Raw genomic sequence first — 22,381 nt, 5'->3', positions numbered from 1 at the left:
TGGTGCTCAGTTTTTGTTTATTATCAACACTGATGAAAGTTTATTTTTCTACTGCTACAGAAGAGACAGAATTGCGATTTATAATTCACTAATTATGTGGCCAACAGGGTACTAATACATGTTCAAATGTTACCAAAATGTTTTTCTTTGAAGTGCTGACTCTAAGTACTATATTAAATAACTAAACCTCCAGACCATATCTACATAGTCAACTGATGAAATCTGCCCTGAAACCAGACCCCCCTGTGAAGGAATTTTCCACTTACTACATTGCCAGAGAGCATTCAATACCAAAGCTTCCTTTTGCTTTGCAGAGGGAACATTTTAAATTATTTTAGCCTAAACATATAAGTGCACATATCACCTACGTTAGAATTATTCTTAGGAAATCCCTTCTTTAGCCTTTATTTAAAAGTGATGCAAACAGAGTAATTTCAAAATGGGGATTATTTTATGTGCAACTGAGTATTTTAAGAATTTAAAAACTAGACCAAAGTTTATAGGTGTGGCTTTTGGTTCAAACCAACCATGTAACGATATATAAAGTGGGGGAACTTCTGTTGGATGAAATTTTTGACAAGGACAGTAGGTAAATGTTCATGTGAACTGCATACCTGTGTGCCATCTCTGTTCAACAGCAATGCTTTAACATTATCTGTGTGCCCTTTAAGCTTCATTAGTTTTGCACATGTTCTTGGATCCCATACTCTTAAAACCTGTGAATTTTAACAAAGGATTACACAAACTGAGTATATACATAATCAAATTTAAATAATAGATGACTTTTGTAAATTAAATAACTATTAAATTCTAAGAGGTGTCTAATTCCAATAGACAGGTGTCCAAGGCTCCCAACTTTTTTTTAAGTAGGAGAAAGCCTTTTTAATGTCAAAAAATGCATAGCCCTAACCGATACCACCAGCCACCCATCACTATACACGACAGTAATTATACAGTTAGACTCTCATGTGCTCAAATAAAACATTTTAGTATCCACCAGGCAAAACCACTGTCTATGTATTCTGTAATTACACAGATCAAATTATTTTGGTTTGTTTTCTTTTTTTTTAAATTTAATTTTTATTTTTTTTGTCTTAGGGCTGTACCTGCAGCATATGGAAGTTCCCAGGCTGGGGTCAAATCAGAGCTACAGATGCCAGCCTATGCCACAGCCACAGCAATGCCAGATCTGACCCACATCCATGACCTACACCATAGCTCACAGCAACACCAGATCCTTAACCCACTAAGCAAGGCCAGGGATCGAACCCATGTCCTCATGGATACTAGTAGGGTTCATTAACACAGAGCCACAATGGGAACTCCAGTTTCTTTGTTTTCTAGTGTTAAAATATTCACTTTAAGTTTCCCCTTACCTTCTCAGTGGACCCTGATACAATGATTGTTCCCAGTTGATTCATGGCCAGGCTATAAATGGAATCTTTGTTCCCACTTAAAGAAGAAGCTATTAAGGATAAATGGAGCTAAATGTTAAAATCATCAGCTGTTTAGTAGCTAGTCAGCACAAACTGCAAGTTTAATTACTCGATTTAGAAAATCTTATCTTTAACATTACTCTAAGGAAACGAAATCTACCTACAATGCAGATAATTCTAAATAATAATACTGTTAACAAAATTAACAGCTCTTCTTGAGCATACACAAGTGCTCAATAAATATTTGCTAAAATGAACTGTACAGCCATTTAAAAACTATCTGCATAAGTACTGTATTTTCAGAGATATACATGTGCTAATACATATGAAAATTGGTTAAACTCACTATGTACAAGAAAACACAAATCAAAAAAAATACGATTTTCACCTACCAAGTCAGATAAAAAAAACAAAGCAATATTTAATTCTCAAAAAATAAAGTTAAAATGGCACTCTCATACATTATTTGTGGAAGGATAATTTGGTACAACTCTTCTGGAAGGAAATTAAGTAATATATAGATAGAATCATATTCATGTTCTCTGATTCAGAACCCAACCCCACTGAAGTATGTTTATAAAATAATCTATATGGTACGATCCTAATTTTACAACAAAGAATAAGTAAAAACAACAAAATACTGAGGTGTTATGAATAAAGGAATGCATGTAAAGTATTTAGAAAAGTAACTGCTTGTATTAAGTGCTCAATGTTAGCTGTTAATATTATTTCCAGAATTATATTTAAAAAAACTTTTTGATATGTCTAATTTCTAAGCAAAACATATCTGTTGCAGAATCTATAACCACTAACTAAGTCTGGTCTTTGACCTGGGTACAATCTTACTATTTTTTTTTTCTTTTCTTTTCTTTTTTTTTTTTTGTCTTTTTAGGGCCCCAACTGTGGCATATGGAGGTTCCCAGGCTAGGGCTCAAATTGGAATGGTAGCCATTGGCCTATGCCACAGCCACAACAACGCCAGATCCGAGCCTCATCTGTGACTTACACCACAGCTCCAGGCAACATCAGATCCTTAACCCACTGAGTGAGGCCTGGAATCGAACCTGCATCCTCATGAATGCTAGTCAGATTCACTTCCACCGAGCCAGGATGGGAACTCCAACAATCTTACTCTTTTTGCTTTGTTCCTGCCTGTGAGTGTCTCTTTCAGGAAGGCCTTACATCTAGAGAGAGCTAAATGATGTATCATGACAGCCCCTGGCAGACTGCACAGGTGAAAAATCACAGAGAACAAGGGGAGAATAGTGTTTGACCTTCACATATTTCCTGAGAAAAAGGACAAAATAATATTCAAGAAATTATAAACACCAGTCTCCCAACTTGCCCTTCATGGTACATGCTAGGTTATACAAGTTTTAATAGCTGTGGCAACATGAGTATTCCCCAGTCATGACAAATTGGACCTATTATGTAGGGATCTAGATAGTTCAGGCCCATATCCTGAATACTGACCCACTAGGCCAGGCTTAGCTGAAAATGCTCCTAAGAATCTCTACTGACACCTTCCTTAGAGTACTCTAATAGGCTGGGCTAAGTGTGAGGCCAAATTTCAAGTCTAGACTTGTTTGGGTCTGACTAAGTCATCTGAGATCTCTTAGGCTGATGAGGCAACCATGCTATTAACCTGCTGTGAATACCTCTGAATTGCCTCTAGAAGCAGCCCAGCCTCCCCGAACTCTTCTGGAATTGGCTGGATTCTTTAGGGCAGCTGTGAAAGTGTCATGAAATATCGGCACTAAAAACCTTTCTTTCCTTTGGGTATTTTCCAAGTTGGCCATTAATTCAAAGACTTTTGGTATATGGTTAACATTTCTAAAGTCAAAAACTGCCAACTTTGCCAAGTAATCACAACTTGCATCAATAATATCTGCCTAGAGTATGGCTTTTGGCCAGACAAAGCTGTGGGATATACAAAGTAACAGGACAGATACTTCTATCCTATAGGAGCTTACACTTTAACTAGGAAGCTAACACACGCACATGTGCAAAAATAACCAGGTAACAGCTGGAGAAGTTACCATTTTTAGATGCAGTGAGGGACTAGCTCTTTGTTGTTCAATCATACTCCTGGTAGCTAGAACACTACAGGTGGAAGCATTCTCAAAATATAAACGAGTGTTTCAAGGCAACCCTATCAAAGATGTTTTATAAACCATTTTCTATTTATGTCAATTGGACCACTTTCAAAGAAATTTTTTTCAAACACCTTACTTGTGACAGTGTTATTTGAGGCAGTCAACGCTGTTAGAGTATTCACATCCCAAAGGAATATTTGTCTGTCCAACCCAGCCGATGCTACCAGTTCTTTATCCTTGGCATATGCTAAGGCCTTTACGTAATCCTGAAACAGAGCACACATACTATGATCTGCTCTGTAGAGAAATAGCAAATGAGCCACATAAAGCACTGAGATCCCAGTATTACACTGAAGATACTGAAAACTGTGTTAGTTGTTTACCTTATGTGTCCTTAATGTTGACATGCAGAATCCTTTATGTGCATTCCATACTTTTACTGTTGTGTCAGAAGAAGCAGATATTACTAGAAGAGACAAAGAATTGACACACCCTTAGTAGTGTGACTTAGTACCATTTAAAGACTTAAAACAATGTAACACTGTCCCATAGTTTCATAGAAATAAAATGTTCATACATAAATATATATTTGAATGTTTATAATATTCTTAACATCATTTCAAACATCTTTATATTCATACATGCACTTATACATATCTAAAAGCTCTTTCTAAAACCTACTGCATTTTTGTCTCAAATATGTGTGTGTGTAAGTGTATATATGTATATGTGTCTACATATATATATATAATATAGGTACACACACACACACACACACACATATATATGGCCATATCCATGGCATGTGGAAGTTCCTGGGCCAGGGATCAAATCTGAGCCGCAGCTGTGACTTATGCTATAGCTGTGGCAATGACAGATCCTTAACCATCTGCACCACAGTGGTAACTTTTCAAATATTTCTTTCAACAGGCAGGGCAAATTTTTTTTAATGTTCCAGCTGAAGGGGCAACTAATCTGATTGAGAAAAATTTCTTTAACATAGACTGCAAAACCAAGAAATGGATTTTACATAAGAACAAAAAAAGAGATACTAATAAGGCTAAAAGAATACATAATGTATGAGTCTATTTATATACAGTGAAAATGCAGGCAAACTAATCAATAGTATTTAGAAGATATAAGAGCAGTTACCTTGGGACAAGGGGTAGTGACTGAATGGCTGGCATAAGGGGGCTTTTGGTAATCTGTTTCTTCTTCTTCTTTTTTTTTGGCCTCCCCCTTGGCCTGTGAAATTTCTGGGGCCAGGGGTTGAACCCACACCATGGAAGCAACCCAAGCTGCTGCAGTGACACCAGGTCCTTAAGCCATTGTGTCACCAGGGGAGCTCTGATAATCCGTTACTTTTTTTTTTTTTTTTTTTTTTTTTTTTTTTGTCTTTTTAGGGCCTCACCTGCAGCACATGGAGGTTCCTAGGCTAGGGGTCGAATGGGAGCTGTAGCCACCAGCCTATACCACTGCCACAGCAACATGAGATCTGAGCCTTGTCTGTGACTTACACCACAGCTCATGGCAATGCCAGATCCTTAACCACTAAGTGAGGCCAGGGATCAAAGCTGCATCTTCAAGGATGCTAGTAAGATTCATTTCCAGGGAGTTCCCGTCGTGGCGCAGTGGTTAACGAATCCGACTAGGAACCATGAGGTTGCGGGTTCGGTCCCTGCCCTTGCTCAGTGGGTTAACGATCTGGCGTTGCCGTGAGCTGTGGTGTAGGTTGCAGACGCGGCTCAGATCCTGCATTGCTGTGGCTCTGGCTTAGGCTGGTGGCTACAGCTCCGATTCGACCCCTAGCCTGGGAACCTCCATATGCCAAGGGAGTGGCCCAAAGAAATAGCAAAAAGCCAAAAAAAAAAGATTCATTTCCAGTGAGCCACGACAGCAACTTCTGGTAATTTGTTTCTTGATGTGGGTATTCAACTTGTAAAATCTTATTGAGCTGTATTCTCGAGGTGTGTGTGCTTTTCTGTATGTATATTATACCTCAATAAAGAAGCTTATATATGGAGTTCCCGTCGTGGCGCAGTGGTTAACGAATCCGACTAGGAACCATGAGGTTGCGGGTTCGGTCCCTGCCCTTGCTCAGTGGGTTAACGATCCAGCGTTGCCGTGAGCTGTGGTGTAGGTTGCAGACGCGGCTCGGATCCCGCTTTGCTGTGGCTCTGGTGTAGGCCGGTGGCTACAGCTCCGATTCAACCCCTAGCCTGGGAACCTCCATATGCCGCAGGAGCGGCCCAAGAAATAGCAACAACAACAACAACAACAACAAAAAAAAAAAAAAAAAGAAGCTTATATAAAAAATGAAAAAGATATCAAATTGAATTAAAATCTCCCAGAAGCCCAATAATCCAAAGAAATACTTACATGTTTTTCCATTACAACAGAGTACGATGTCATTTACCCAATCAGTATGGTGTTCCATAGATGCTATATATGGATCTTGCTGAAATTAAAAGAAAAATCATAAAAAGGTCATTAGTTTTTATTAGATGAAATATCTTACAAATTATAGACATGTATATATTTGCCAATTAATGTGACACTGCTCTGAGGTCTTAAAATTGACAACTGAATTCAGAGTAGAATTTCATCAAACAATTAATGCTTCCATATGATAGATGTAAATAGAAGTTTTGTTTCAGGACAGTTTTGTTGCTGATGAAAGCCTAGGTTTCCAGGACAAATGCTTAATTTTTTATGCCTTAAGTAAGGCTACAAGATCTGGGTCAGGGACAAGTGCAATAGGAAGAGGTTCACTAAAAAGGATGGAACATGAACAAATCTGCAGGCTGGGGGATCTGACTCAGTAGTGGTGAAGGCTCAAAGCAGACAGCATAGGCAGAAATGAAACTGATGAAAGAGGTGAGGAGTCTAGCCTGACTGCAGAGGGAGATAGATACACTTCTGCTCTTAGCTTCCTACTGCTGTTTTCCCCTGTGAACGAGATGTTTCCTCATAGTATCTACAGTCCTTCAGAGAAGAAATGGAAGTCGAGGGCTAAAGGATCACTATTTCAATTCAGCAACTCAAAATTTTTCAATTTCTTTCACTTGGCTTAATTACCAGGAGAGTATTTAGTTACATCCTACGTCGAAGACAAGACAAAAAGAATAGCTCTCTACAAAGCCTGTTTGAGAAATGGTGCTATTCAATTTTGTCATAAAATCAAGACCAGGAGGAGATGTCTGAGAGCAAGATAGGCACCTTTTTAGATTCTTCCAGGTTAGTTCTTGTGACTGTTTTTCTTAATTTGTTTGAAATACTGTAAACTTCCAGGAAGATGACATTCCAATTCAAATATAAATTCCAAAAATCACTCCAGAGCCACAGTTTTCTTACTTTCCATGTTTTTAACATTGGGCCACCACTGTTTCCACTAGTTAAAGAATTCAAAGCCCACTGGACCAAAGTCCATTTAAAGAAGCTATCCAGGAACTGTGCAGAGTAGTGGTTCTTTTTCAGACAGAACATGAGACTTGAAGAGCTCACTAGAAGACACAGACTTAAAATGAAAGATTCAACATCAGGGTTTCAGTGTTATATTGGATTCCTACTGTCACTAACTAGCTATTTAGCCATGGGTTTCTTTGAGCCTGTTTTCCCATCTATGAAAATGGATTATAACATCTGCCTTGAAGGATTATTGTGAGAATTAAAACATTGGATATGAAAGTGCTAAGAATGTCTGGTACAGAGCTAGGAGTTCAAGAAGTGCTCCTTCTCCTTACCTGAATCTTCATTTCTATGTCATTCATAACATAGGCATTTCAACAACAACAACAACAACAACAACAAAAGGAGCTCCTTTCCATTTGACTGGGGATTTATCTTTATACCTAATTAAGTCCTATTCTCTGTTTTCATATTTTTACACCAATTGTATACAACATAATAAGGCCCTATGGACTTTGTGGGCACTCTAATCATCACTTTTTTTTTTTTTTTTTTTTTTTTGGCTTTAGAGGACCACACTCAAGGCATATGGAAGTTCCCAGGCTAGGGGTCAAACTGGAGCTGCAGCTGCCGGCCTATGCCACAGCCTCAAGAGCATGGGATCTGAGCCATGTCTACAACCCACACCACAGTTCACAGCAATGCCAGATCCTTAACCCACTGAGAGGGGCCAGGGATCGAATCCACATCCTCATGGATGCTACACAGATTTGTTTCTGCTGCAGCACAACGGGAACTCCTCTAATCACTTTTAAATGAAGAAATCAAATATTTAAGGTTAATTATAAATATAAAAGCATATTCAATCTTTTTTTATACTGAAAATGGTTGCCAAGAAGCTTTTAGGGAACACATTTAAAACAGAAGAATAAATCGTTGAAAAGAATTCCTCCATCAGACAAATCTCCTTACTTTTTAGAAAGAGTTCTTATCACAAACCTAGTTTATAGAGTCCCTCCCTTAGCTAAAACATTTCTGAAACTCCCATGGGGTGTTTTCCTCAGAGGCTTACTGAATTCTGGTAACTCTGTCTTTATTTATAGAATGTGCCAAATAATTCAGTGCTCAAAGAGATTAAATCTGAAACTGTGAAAGGTGCCATATTAGACCAAAATTTACTGAGTACAGATTTAAAATATAAATTTAATCCCTGCCTTACCTTGTGCTGATTGACACTCCATATTCTTATAATGGAGTCTCGACCAGCCGTGAAAAGTCTGTTTAGTGCTGGGTCCAGCTGTAGGGCATTGACTCCATTTCGGTTGTACTTCTCCACTTCATCTCGAATAACATAGGAAACCTGACAAATACGTCAAGATTGGCTGTTTATGAAACTATAAAACACGTGATAATAAAATGTAGCCTACTAATGGCCAATCTGAAATTCAAAATCCTAAGTTTTCCAATATAAAACTTATTCCCCAATCCAATAAAAATTTTATTTTACTCTATACTGACTAGAGGCCTGAGGAGAGAAAAGTGACATTAATAATTAACCAAGCAAAATGAAGTTTTGCACACCAATAACACAAAAAACTTTTCCTTCAGGGCACTTTCCCATATTTTGTTATTGTTGGTAACCCCTGTCTGTTCTGCAAGAAAACCCTAGAGAACCAACCCAAAGCAATTACAATTAAGAAAAACTCAACAAGCTGGCTGGCAGCCAAAAGCAAAACTCCTCTAGTCTAATGAAATAACCAGTTAGAATATAATACATGGGGACCTCATTTATAATAGCAACCAAAAGAAATATCTAGAAATTCCTTTTGCAAAAAAGATACATTATCTACAAGACAAAGTATATAAAAGAAAACCTTGAATAAAGGAGACACGCCATATTGTAGCACAGGAAAATTCAAAATAAAAATTTTTTTCCTAAATTTGTGAATCTAACCTGACTTTGGTCAGAGTTTCATTGCATTTCTTTCTGGGAGTTGACAAAATATCTTAAAAGGCATATAAAGCTACCAGAATTACAATGGAGGACCACAGGAGGAATATATAAAAGGATCAATGGAATAAAACAAAATTTAGAAACATATTTTCCCATTATACATTTTTTATTTTGATATAAATAGTATTTCAAGTCAATGAAGTCATGATAAATTATTTAACAGATTATCTAGGGACATTTAGTAATTCTATTGGAAAACATAACATCCTTTCTCCAAATCTCAACCAAAATAAATTTTCACATAAAGATTGAAACTTAATACTCTAATCATAAAAATACTTTCAGAAAGTATTTACAGAGTCTCTACATAGAAAAGGCTCAGGTAACATGACAAGAAAGATGGCAATTCTTACAAAGGAAAAGAGCAATGCTGATCTGACCAAACACAAGCCATAACTTTCAATACATATACCAATGTTCACAGCTGTATTATTCACAATAGCCAAAGAATGGGAACAATCCAAATGTCCAGCTGACATGGGATAAACAAAATATGGTGTATCAACACAATGGAATATTACTCAGCTATAAAAAGGAGAGAATACAACATGGATGAATATTAATACATCATGCTAAGTGAAAAAGGCCAGTTACAAAAGTTCCATATATTTTATGGTTCTTTTATATGAAATGCCCAAAATAGGTAAATCCACAGTGACCAAAAGTAGAGTAATGGTTGCCAGGGGCTTGGAGGAGAAGAGAATGGGGAATAACTACTCCTGGGTATGGGATTTCTTTTGGGGGTTAACAAAGATGTTTTGGAATTAAGTGATGAATGCACTTTGTGAATATATTAAGAATCACTGAATTATATACTGTAACAGGGTAAATTTATGTGAATTTCATCTCATTAAAGCTGTTACTTAGAATGTCAAAAAATAATGAGCAAAGTAGAGTTCCCACTGTGGCACAAGAGGATTGGTGGCATCTCTGTAGTGCTGAGACAGGTTTGATCCCCAGCCCAGAAGAGTGAGTTAAGGATCCAGCATTGCTGCAACTGTGGTGTAGGTCATAAGTGTGGCTCAGATCTGATCTCTGACCAGGGGCCTTCATATGCCATGGGGTGGCCAAAAAAAAAAAAAGAGTAAACTTACAAGGCAAACACCTAACTGGGAAAAAAAGAAGTAAATACAAAAGACAAAAGTTTATTCTTGATAACATACGACAGATTCCTTTGAAAACAAAAGAGGAGCAAAGATCATGAACAGGAAATTTTTTAAAAAGAAAAGAAAATGGTCAATAAACACATAAATAGAGACATGAAAAAGGCCAGGGCTGTATATACAAAGACAAGGGTGTTGTCTTAACCCAGCCTTCTGGGTGCAAGTAACTATAACTGAAATCTACTCAAATGAGCTTAAATTTTTTTTTTAAGGAGATTTTAAGATGAGAATTTAACAAGGACACAGAACCCAAGGGCAGGAAATACAATATGACTCATAAGAAACATTTTAAAAATAAAATCATGGCACTTCTCTGCTGAAGCTTTTCACTGCATTTTAAAGTCAAGTACAAATTCCTCACATGCTTTGCTCTACCCTCATCCTCACTCACCTCAACTAACTTCCCCTACTCTCTTTCATGACAGTCACACTAAACTCCTTCCTGTCTTCAAACACATCAAACTCTTTCCCAACCTAGGGACTTCAATTTTTTTTTTTTTTTCTTTTCTTTTCAGGGCCACATCTTAGTTCCCAGGCTAGGGGTCAAATCAGAGGTGCAGCTGCCAGCTTATACCACAGCCACAGCAAGGCCGGATCCAAGCCATATCTGTGGCCTTTGCCACACCTTGTGGCAACTCTGGATCCTTAACCCACTGAGCAGGGCCACGGATCAAACTCACACCTTTAAGGACACTAGTCAGGTTCATGGGTTTGTAACCTGCTGAGCCACAATGGGAACTCCCAGGGCCTTCAAATTTACTGTTCCCTGTGTCAAGAAGATTCCTCACCTCTCCAATCCCCACGGGAATACTATTCCCCCAGCTTTCATCTCATCTTGCTCACCTTCACCCTCCAGGTCTTAGCAGAAAAGTCACTTTCTCTAAAAGGTCTTCCCTGATCCCTTTCCCCTATCACTTCCACTCATTTCTTCTGCAGTTTTTACTACCCTCCATATCTTTTTTGTTATATCTTTTCCATTAGAAGAAGAGCTGCAAGAGGGCAAGGAATTTGCCTGCCTTGTTCCTCCCACCACTGTATCCTCATTACAGTTTCTGGCATATAAAAGGCATTTCATAAATATTTGTTGCATGAATCAGATATTGAAAAGCTATCAGGGAACAAACTGGCTTCAAGGTCACTTTCAGTATCTCTCAAGGTCTTTTTCTCTGGGGCATCAAGGCCCCTTATTTGCTTTTCTTTTTTTTTAATTTTTTATTTTTTTGTCTTTGTTGTTGTTGTTATTGTTGCTATTTCTTGGGCTGCTCCCGCGGCATATGGAGGTTCCCAGGCTAGGGGTTGAATCGGAGCTGTAGCCACCGGCCTACGCCAGAGCCACAGCAACGCGGGATCCAAGCCGCGTCTGCAACCTACACCACAGCTCACGGCAACGCTGGATCGTTAACCCACTAGCAAGGGCAGGGATTGAACCCGCAACCTCATGGTTCCTAGTCGGATTCGTTAACCACTGCGCCACGACGGGAACTCCTCTCCCCACAATTTTAGAATCTTCTCTTTTTACTTGTTTTTTTTCCCCCCTTGGGGGAGGTCTTTATCATTATCATTTTTACCTCCCCCCCACTCCTTGTTTTTCCTTTTTTGGCTACCCCTCAGCAATATGGAGTCCCAGGCCAGGGATCAGATCCAAGCCAAAGCTGTGACCTACACTGCAGCTATGGCAATGACAGATCCCTTTAACTCACTGTGTCAGGCTGAGAAGTGAACTTGCGTCCTGGCACTGTAGAGACGTCACCAATCCTGTTGCACCACAGTAGGAACTCCCATTTTTTGGTCCTTTTATGAATCATTTTGATTTGCACTTTGAAAGTCCTTTCAATCCAGAAACTTTCAGCTCTGGGAAATCTTAAATAAATTCATTAATAATGGTCTCTGTTTTCTTTGCTTCTTCTTAAACTCTCATCAATCAGATGTTGGAACTTTCAAACTGATCCTTCCTTTATGCATTCCAAGTTCTCTATCCCTGTTTTTTTGCTTACCTTTGTAAGACCTCCTTTACTATTGCTTAACTTTGCTATTATTTTTTTTAGTAAATTTTAGTATGATATACAAAATAAGAACAATATCTTCAATAAAGAAATAGCTATACAGTTCCTGCTGTGGTGCAGTGGTTTAAGAATCCGACTGCTGTAGCTCTGGTCACTGCAGAGGCGAAGATTCAATCCCTGGCCCACAAAGTAGGTTAAAAGATCCAAGGAGTTCCCGTCGTGGCTCAGTGGTTAATGAATCCGACTAGGAACCATGAGGTTGCGGGTTTGATCCCTGGCCTTGCTCAGTGGGTTAAGGATCTGGCATTGCCTTGAGCTGTGATGTAGGTCACAGACGTGGCTCAGATCTGGCATTGCTGAGGTGTAGGCCTGTGGCTACAGCTCCGATTAGACCCCTAGCCTGGGACTCTCCATATGCCACGGAAGCGGCCCTAGAAAAGGCAAAAGAGACAAAAAAAAAAAAAAAAATCCAGCATTGTCACAGCTGTGGCTTGGATTCAATCCGTGGCCCAGGAACTTCCATATGCCTCAGGTGCAGCCATTTAAAGAAAACAAGAAAAAAAAATTGGGAGCCCTCCTACACTGTTGGTGGGAATGTAAATTGGTGCAACTACTATGGAAAACAGTATGGAGGTGGCTCAGAAAACTAAATATAGAAACTACCATATGATCCAGCAATCCCATTCCTGGGCATATATACAGATAAAACTACAATTCAAAAATATACATGGATTGCTATATTCATACCAGCACTATTCACCATAGCCCAGACATGGCAACAACCTAAACATCCACTGACAGACGAATGGTTAAGAAGATGCAGTACACAGAGAACAAAATAATGCCATTTGCAGCAACATGGATGCAACTAGAGATTCTCATATCAAGTGAAGTCAGTCAGAAAGAGAAAGACAAATACCATATGGTAGCACTTATATGTGGAATCTAAAATATGGCATAAATGAACTTATCTACAGAATAGAAATAGACTCAAAGACATGGAGAACTGACTTGTGGTCACCAAGGGGGAGAAGGGGAAGGAGTGGGATGGACTGGAAGTTTGGGTTAATAGATATAAACTTTACACTTAGAATGGATAAGCAATGAGATCCTACTGTATACCATAGGGAACTCTGTCCAATCTCTTGGGACAGAACATGATGCAGGATGATATGAGAAAAAGAATGTTGTGTGTGTGTGTGTGTGTGTGTGTGTGTGTGTGCGCGCGCGCGCGCACACGCGCGCGCGTATGACTGGGTCACTATGCTGTACAGCAGAAATTGGCACAACACTAAATAAACTGTACTTTAAGTAAAATATTGATTAAGCATCCATCAGTTGCCATGCTCTATCTAAATGCTGAGCATACAGCAGTGGGCACAGAAGCCCTCCTGGAGCTTTCATTCTAGCAGGGGAAAGAACATTCCAGTGGGGGAAAGATAGCAAGTTAAATGAGGTTTTTTCCTCAGGATACAGGCAAGCTTTGCAGGTAGAACAGATGGAAGTAAAAGAAAAGCAGAAGGTGCCAGATACAGAAGCAATAAATGAGTGAACAAAATCTTGGAAAAATTTCATTTAGGCAAAGTCAAGAGCACAAACAAAGGCAGAGAAATGAGGAGTCATACCCGTCTTGATTTGCTTTAAAAAAAAAAAAAAAAGAAGGTACTTATAAGGACTCTTCAAGGGATGGGAAGGCAGACCTTCAGTAGGAAGTATGCATTTGGAAGAGAGAATTAAAAGGACTATGACAAGGAGAAAAACAACAGGGTAGCCCCCGCGGTGGCAAATATCTGCTTAGGTTACACTAGGAGAGTCTCCTTCCAAACTCATTCGGGTTGGTGGCTGAATTCAACTCCCTGTAATTGCAGGCCTGAGGGCCCTGCTTCCATGCTGGCCCTCAGCCAGGGCTCCATCCTTGCTCCTAGAGGCTGCCTGCAATCCTTCTCATGGTTTCTATGTCCCCTCTCCGGCAACAGAGGGTCCCTCTCATGCCTCACATCTCTGACTTCTGTCTCTAGCAGAGAAAGTTTTTTCATTTTTAAGAGCTCACATGATTAGATTGGGCCTACTGGGATAATCCAGGATAATCTCCCTATTTTAAGGTCTGCAGCCTTAATTACATCTGCAAAATCCTTTTACTCATGTACCCATAACATATTCACAAATTCCAAGGATTAGGGCATGGGCATTTTGGCAGGGGTGGGGGGAGCATTCTACCTAAAACAGTAACTAAACAATTTTTTGTGTGAAAACAAATGTGGATATATTACATTCACTTGGAATGAGTACAAAATTATATATATATATATATATATATATTTTTTTTTTTTTTGGTCTTTTTTTGCTATTTCTTGGGCCGCTCCTGCAGCATATGGAGGTTCCCAGGCTAGGGGCTGAATCGGAGCTGCAGCCACCAGCCTAGCCACAGCAACGCGGGATCCGAGCCGCGTCTGCAACCTACACCACAGCTCACGGCAACGCCAGATCCTTAACCCACTGAGCAAGGCCAGGGACCGAACCCGCAACCTCATGGTTCCTAGTCGGATTCGTTAACCACTGCGCCACAACGGGAACTCCCAAAATTATATTTTTACAAATAGAAGGAAGACCTAAAAGCATTCATTTCAGGCTCACAAAGAGGACACTCTGGGTTATTCCTCCCAGCTTCCTCAAGGTTTTTGCATTAACTCACCTCCACTTGGATGTCTAATAGACATCTTAATCATGGCATGTCCCAAAACAAGCCCCTGATAGTCCTCTCCAAATGAGCTTTTCTTGTAGTCTTCCCCATTGATGGAGTTAATGGCAACTCCATTCTTCCAGTTGCTCAGGCTCCTAACCTTAGTGCCATCCTTACACCAATTTCTCTCATCTCACTTCCTGTCAGCAAGTCTTGTCATCCAGAATTCAACCACTGCTCACCACCTTGGGTGGAGCCACTATCATACTGCATCTGGATTTCTTGCATAGCTACTAGTCTCTGCTCTGCCATTGCTCACCTAACAGTCAGATGACTCTAACAAACATATTTCTTCTGCTCAGAACCCACCAACTGCTTCCCATCTCATTCAAAAGGAAAAGCCAAAACCCTCACAATGGCCTGTAGTGCTCTACATAATCTGGCCTGCAGTTACCTCTCTGATTTTATCTCCTACGCCTCTTCTCCTCACTCACTCCACGGCAGCCACAAAGGCATCTTTATTATTCCACAAAGAGGCAGGTACATTCCCATCTCAGGTCCTTTGCATTCAATATTCTCACCGGGATGCTCTTCCCCCAGGTGGCAATCTCAGTTCCTCATTTCCCTCATTTCCTTCAGATCCCTACTCAAAAGTCAGCCTCTCAGGAAGGCCTTCTCTGGCCACCACATATAAAATTTCATTTCCTCCTCCTCTGCTGCCTATCACTTCCTAATCATTCTTTGACCTTTAAGGGCTATTTTCCCCCAACATTTTATTATGAAAAGTTTAGAGCATTTATAAAAGTTGAAAGAATTACACAGCAACCATCCATATACCCCTCACATATAATCAACATTGTCTGGAGATCTCATTGTGGCTCAGTGGGTTAAGAAGCCAACAATGTCCGTGAGCATGTGGGTTTGATCCCTGGCGTTGCCCAGTGGGTCAAGGATCCGGCACTGCAGCAAGCTGCCACGCAGGTTGTAGATGCAGCTTGGATCTGGTGTTGCTGTGGCTGTGGCAGAGGCCGGCAGCTGCAGCTCTGAACTTTCATATGCCACAGATGCAGCCATAAAAAAAAAAAATTCTATATTTGCCTTATCTCATACCCATCCATTATATATCTAAATTCACACATTTGTCTGATCATGTTTTCTCCCCTTCTCCTCATACTCACCTCCAGTCTCCTTAGAAGTTGAAGATGGTTGGGTATGTGCCCATTCTTCATTATGTCTACAATTAACAAGCAGTATGTTTGGACAGTTCTCCACTTTTTTTTCTTTCTTTCTTTCTTTCTTTCTTTTTTGCCACACCCAAGGAATATGGAAGCTCCTGGACCAGGGACTGAATCCAAGCCTTAAGGTGCAACTTAAGCTGTGGCAATGCTGGATCCTTAACCCACTGCACTGGGCCAGGGATTGAACTGGTGTGGCCACAGAGACAAGTCAGATCATTAACCCACTGCATCACAGCAGGAACTCCTGCACTGGTTATTTATTAACATTATAAGTCTCAAGGGCTCTTTCTGGTCTACTATTTAATAATGGAGCTCGGAGCTTCTGCGTCTTGGTACAAAACACAGAGAGCAAAGAGGCAAAATATATCTCTGTAGTCATATATATTTTATCCAAAATAGATTTTTTTTTTTTTAAGTTGATAAGAGCAGGAGTTCCCGTCATGACTCAGTAGAAATGAATCTGACTAGTATCCATGAGGATGCAGGTTCGATCCCTGGGTTTGCTCAGTGAGTGTTGCCGTGAGCTGTGATGCAGGTCTCAGATGTGGCTCAGATCCAGCGTTGCTATGGCTGTGGCTGTGGCCAGCGGCTACAGCTCTGATTGGACCCCTAGCCTAAGAACCTCAGCAGAAACAAATCTGACTAGTATCCATGAGGATGCAGGTTGGATTCCCGGCCTTGCTCAGTGGGTTGAGGATCTGGCGTTGCTGTGAGCAGTCGTGTAGGCTGCAGATTCTGCTCAGACCTGGCATTGCTGTGGCTGTGGCCAGGCCAGCAGCTACAGCTCTGATTTGACCCCTAGCTTCGGAACCTTCATATGCTGTGGGTATGGCCCTAAAAAGACAAGAAAAAAAATTATTAAGAGCAAAGAATGTCATAAAAAGTTAAAAAATACAAAGGTTCATGTATTTTGAAGTAAAAGACACCCTGTTTCCTGTCTTACCTATAATCACATAATGCAATATTCCATAGATATCACTGTTGCTATCCTTCCAGACTTTGAAAATGCACTATTTCCTCTGTAGAAAAGGGACCATGCTATGTTGATTTCCTATTTTGACTTCTGGACACCTTTCCATTTTAATAATACAGATCAAGCTTATCTTTCTAACTGAAAATTAATCTACTGTATGAATGTACCTAATTTATCTGCCAATTGACTATCAATGAACATTTAGATTTTCAGTTTTCACAATGACAGGATTTCTATAATATACACCCTTGCATATTTAGAGAAAGATACATACATATGTACTTTTGTAAAACAATGTTTTAGACAAGGAAGAGCTACATCAAAGAGAACGTGACCTGAATTTAAAAATTTGATAAACAACAAAACACCAAACATTGAGTATCATGACTCCATTTAGAGCAAAAAAAAAAAAAAAAAAAAAAAAAAAAATCACACAAGTCAGATACACATACATGGTGCAGTATAGAACATCAGTTTTCAACCTGTGACAACTCTGCCCTCCAGGGGACATCTGAAAATGTCTAGAGTCAATTTTGGTTGTCACAACTGGGAAGGTGCAAATGTCTAGTGGGAAAGCAGGATGATGCAAAACAACAGCCTTCCCACAATAAAGAATGATCCAGCCCAAGATGTCAGTATCGCTCAGAGTGAAAAACCCTGGGCTAGGACTATATATCACACTCTCCAAAGCAGTTTTCTTTGAAGAGTGGAGGACAATTATCGTTTATACTTTTGTATCATTTGTGGGTTTTATTTTGTACTTTTGCAGTGAACATGCACTAGTTTAAAAAACACTTCCATAAACAAAAGTTCTCCCTCATGATGAGATAAAAACAATCTCATGGCTTCTCATTGGCTTTACACCTTAGTGACAAATTTTGAATGCAGCTAACAAGACTCCCTGAATCTTCTCTGCAGCACACTAGTCTTAGGTGGTTCTTGAATGCTCTTCCTAGGAAGCAGCTTCAAGTCACTTCATCAATCTTATAGCAATACCTATTAAGAATGAGGTGCTAAGTGCTGATCCCCAAACTCTAGTTCTGTACTCCAATCAGTGAAGACTGAAATTATCATCTCCCTCATTCTGCATACAATAGCTCACATTCGGCTTATTAAAACACTCAGTTTTTCCACACATGCTACATACAGCTAATTTACATTTTCTCCATCCTGTACTTTTATGCTTTATAAGACTAATTCCAAGAAACTAAGACATCTGATTAGCTCTCCTTATTTCCCTAAGGAGTGTACCCACTACTCCAACGTCTAGAATATAATTAAATTAAAATTCTGAGTTGCATTTTAGTCAGGAACAGACTTTACCAACTGGCTTGGATGCTGGGGTTACTTAAATCCCATAACCGATGCATTTAAAAACAACCTAGGAGTTCCCGTCCTGGCTCAGCGCTTAACTAACCGAAATAGCATCCATGAAGACACGGATTTGATCCCCGGCCTAGGATCAGTGGGTTAAGGATCCGGTGTTGCCTTGAGCTGTGGTGTAAGTCGCAGATTCGGCCTGGATTCTGAGTTGTTGTGGCTCTGGCACAGGTCGGGGTGGGGTACAGCTCTGATTGGACCCCTAGCCTGGGAACCTCCATATGCTGCAGGTGCGACCCTAAAAACATAAAAAAAAAATAAAAATAAAAAATCACCTAACAGGGTAAGCTACTTCAGATTTTTACTAATGTCATCCAATGCAACAAACATCTAGTGAGTGATTAGGACACTGTACTGATCAATGAGATCAATAAAACAAAGAAGTGAACTGGCCAGGGGACTTTATGGCCTAGAGCTATTTCTTGGGGTTACCTCAATGAAGGAAGCCCTTATGTAGACTACCTATTAAACAAACACTCACTGATTTCAACCTGTAGAACTACAATGCTGAGTTTTACAAAGAAAGCCCGGTTGTTACTTATTCCTATACTCTCAATTCTTTGTACATTTTAGGGCCTAACCTAAGTGCTCAGTAAATGTTTAACGAGTAAGTGCACCGTACTATATACAAAATACCTGCAGGTAAACACCTCTAATAGGACTTTTTCTCCTTCCATCGTTTAAAATAATAGGTAACAGTACTCTTAAACATTCCCAAAACAAAAGCGTATTCACAAAGGGATAAAACATACACAGAAATGTTAGGTAAATCTTTACCCCTGGATAATACGTCAGAGAAACAGAAAAGATTCAAGGATGCATACGGAAGATAAAGAAATTAAATTCCAAAAGAATGAGAATTTTAATTCCCCACTAGCACCAGCACACTCCCACATCGTTTCTACCTCGTGGAGGAGAAAACGCCGGCATAAAAAGAAGGCAGGGGGCTCCGCAGAAGCCCTAGGGGGCTTAGCCGCCCCGCCACGCCCCCGCTCGGGCCCACTCTTTCCGCCACTCGGTCGCCGTGGAAGCAACCGGAGGCCTCTGCTCCGACGCGGCCCGGCAAGCGCTTAGCAGACAGTAAAGGGGGAGGCAGGTGGGCGGGGAACAAGCCCAGCCCAACCCCGCAAGCTTCAGCCTAAGAAAGAGCGGGCGACCCAAGACTCCGGGCTCCCAACCGAGCGCCCAAGGGTCCTGGGAGTGGTTCTTGGAGGGTCCAACCGGTCGCCCCCCACCCCCCGCCCCTTCCTTAAGCCGTTAGCGCTGCGGCCCCACCCCTCGCCTCCGTTCGTGCCTCGTCCCACTCGCCCCAAGCCGCTACCCCAGCCGACTGAGGCCCGAAGCATCTGCTTGCTAGGGGTGGGCCCGGGGCTGCCAACCACAGCCGGGAGGTTGAGGAGCCGGACTCCCCTACCTGCACTTTCCTCCGCCCTGCCGTGTTCTGCCGGTGATGGGCCGCCATCTTGCATGTTGACACTCCTACGTCACTTCCGGAAGTGGCTCGGACCGGGCCTCTTCCGGAAGTCCTGCCTCTTCCCTTTAGCCAAGGGCTAATTGTTTCTGAGGCCCGTGTGGCTGTGTGGTGGAGACGGCCTTAAATGCAAAAAATGCTGATAGAGAAAGAGCCCCTTTTTGAGCCGGGGTAGCAATCTGAGTCCAGCTCTGGGTAGACCCGAACACTGGCTTGCGCAGTTCTCCCGAGTGTGTCTTCCAGAGCCCCAGTAGTTGTAAGAAAAGCGCTGGAAGAATTAATGGGGGAGGTGGGCACCCGAGAGGCCACCTCCATCCCCTCAAACTTTCGTGAGCAGCCAAGGGAACCGACAGATTTCCCATGTAGTATCTAAAAAGGTGTTAAACTATAAACCGGCCTGAAGAAGGAGATACAGAGGTGACCCCATTTTCAGGAGGTGCAAAGTATCCATTTAAATAAGAGATAAATTGATGTTATGACAAAAACATACACACTAGTTAAAGTTGTATACAGAGATGACTTTCTAAGCTCCAAATCTTCAAGGAGTTGGGGCACACTCTAGTATCTAATTTAAATCATCTTTTATACTGGAACAGTTAGACCTTTCTGGATGAAGGTTTAACTTGAAGTTTTCCTGACATTAAGCATAGGTCTTGGGTAATAATTCATGGTCAAAGGCTAATAGTTTGGCCAGATGGTCAAGAACATGGAAAGAGTGAGACTGGAGCATGGATAAGGAAGTTTTGGAAAAGGCTATGGTGACAGACCTTGCAGTGTGAATCTGAAGAATCATATAGATGAAATGAATTGCCTTTATTTTTCTTCCTTTTTTGACCACTCCGTGGCACATGGAGTTCCCTGGCCAGGGATCAGATCCAGGGCACAGTTGTGATCTATGCTGCAGGGGCAGTAAGACCAGATCTTTTAAACCATTGTGCCAGGCTGGGGGTTGAACCTGCTCCATGAATTGCTTTTTGGATTAACCTCAGCTTGCTTTTTCAGGCTCAGTGCTTGCTTGGTGGAGTCATGAATGAAGTGACAATGGTAACAAGATTAGCATTGGGATCATCAAGCCACTGCTGAGTGTGCAGTTTCTTAGCACCAGGGACCAGTCCTGAGCTGGTGATATACCTCATGTTCCAGGAGGATCAGCCAACCACTTGAAGGCAAATGGATTCCATGGGCCCTCCTCGACCATTGAAGAAGCAATACTTATTTGTCCTCTCTGAAATGTACTTACTCTGAGTTTAGAATTGCTTTTCCTGCTTTCTGTACTCTATCAGTACCACCACCTGGGAACTTACTAAATGTTTTATACACTGTCATTGTGTCTGACACCATATTGCTTCTGATCAAGAAATTCATTCTGTGATGAAAGAAGCAATGCAATGGGCTATTGCTGGTAGAATTCGTTGGTTTAATTGTACAGTCTATCACCAAGAAGCACCTGGTCTTATTGAATACTTACATGTGGTGCTTTCTGAGAGTTAAGTCTTTTTGGTGCTGTGTTATAGGATGCAGTATATGCTTAGAACTAGTGTCTAACATTTGGTGCACTTTCTTCGTATTCCTGTTAACTATTGCTATATAACCACCCCAAAACTTAGTTTTTAAAAAATAACTTCAACATTTTTTTTTGCTTACGAATCTGTAATTTGTGCAGGGTTCAGTAGGGACAGATTATCTCTGTTCCACTTTCCTCTTGATGCCAGTTTTGGCAGCTAAAAAGTTGGGAGCTGGTATCATCTAAAGGCCCACTCCTAACATGTCTGGTGACTGATGCTGAAGCTGTGGCCAGAACCCCACTCACAGCCTTTCCACAATGCTGTTTGATTCCTCACAGCATAGTAGATGGGTTCCCAGGGCAGGATTCCAAAAGAGAGAAATCCTGGTGGAAATCGTAATGCCTTTTCTAGAATAACAGTGGAAGTCCTGCAGTGTCACTTTAAATCACATTCAGTTCATAGGACTTAGTAAGTTACTAAGGCTGGTTATATCTAAGGGGACTCCATTTTTTTTCCCCCTGTGGTGTGCAGTGACTTGATTTGGGATCTCAATTCCCAGACCAGGGATTGAATTCGGGCCACAACAGTGAAATTTCTGAGTCCTAACCATTAGACCACCAGGGAACTCCTAAGACTCCTTTTTTTTTTTTTGTCCTTTTGCCTTTTCTAGGGCCACTCCCACAGCATACGGAGGTTCCCAGGCTAGGGGTCTAATCGGAGCTGTAGCCACCAGCCTAGGCCAGAGCCAGAGCAACGCGGGATCCAAACCGCGTCTGCAACCTACACCACAGCTCACGGCAACGCCGGATCGTTAACCCACTGAGCAAGGCCATGGATTGAACCCACAACCTCATGGTTCCTAGACGGATTCGTTAACCACTGTGCCACAACGGGAACTCCTTAAGACTTTTTTAATTGGAGAAATGTCAGGGAATTTGTGGATATGTTTTTAATCCACTACATTTCCATAGGCAAAAATAGTGGACTTGGGAACAAAGGAATATTTTACCTAAT

General features: G+C 40.9%; 1 protein-coding gene across 4 annotated transcripts in view; it reads right to left on the bottom strand.

Annotated features, from left to right (window-relative positions):
- WDR48 (WD repeat domain 48) overlaps window positions 1-19,889 on the bottom strand; it is a 50,829-nt gene extending 30,940 nt beyond the window's left edge. For 3 of the 4 annotated variants that reach the window (XR_014822761.1, XR_014822762.1, XM_003132119.5), the window contains exons 1-7: window positions 19,806-19,889; window positions 8,160-8,300; window positions 5,912-5,990; window positions 3,916-3,998; window positions 3,669-3,798; window positions 1,377-1,465; window positions 615-716 (exon numbers count right to left, since the gene is read on the bottom strand). Coding sequence is in view for 2 of the 4 variants with exons in the window: in XM_003132119.5 (XP_003132167.3) it covers window positions 615-716; window positions 1,377-1,465; window positions 3,669-3,798; window positions 3,916-3,998; window positions 5,912-5,990; window positions 8,160-8,300; window positions 19,806-19,853 (672 nt within the window). In the remaining 2 variants the exon portion in view is untranslated. Of the gene's footprint in view, window positions 1-614; window positions 717-1,376; window positions 1,466-3,668; window positions 3,799-3,915; window positions 3,999-5,911; window positions 5,991-8,159; window positions 8,301-19,296 lie in introns of all 4 variants that reach the window. The other variant, XM_084987815.1, reaches the window with a different exon arrangement.
- Between the last annotated feature and the right edge of the window lie 2,492 nt (window positions 19,890-22,381).

Source organism: Sus scrofa, chromosome 13 (assembly GCF_054392235.1).
Source record: "Sus scrofa isolate SSC_HxYL_T2T_F1_AM1 chromosome 13, Sscrofa_HxYL_maternal_Yorkshire_Landrace_v2.0, whole genome shotgun sequence".
In the NCBI taxonomy this organism is placed as follows: Eukaryota; Metazoa; Chordata; class Mammalia; order Artiodactyla; family Suidae; genus Sus; species Sus scrofa.
This window is presented reverse-complemented; position numbering and strand designations above follow the sequence as displayed.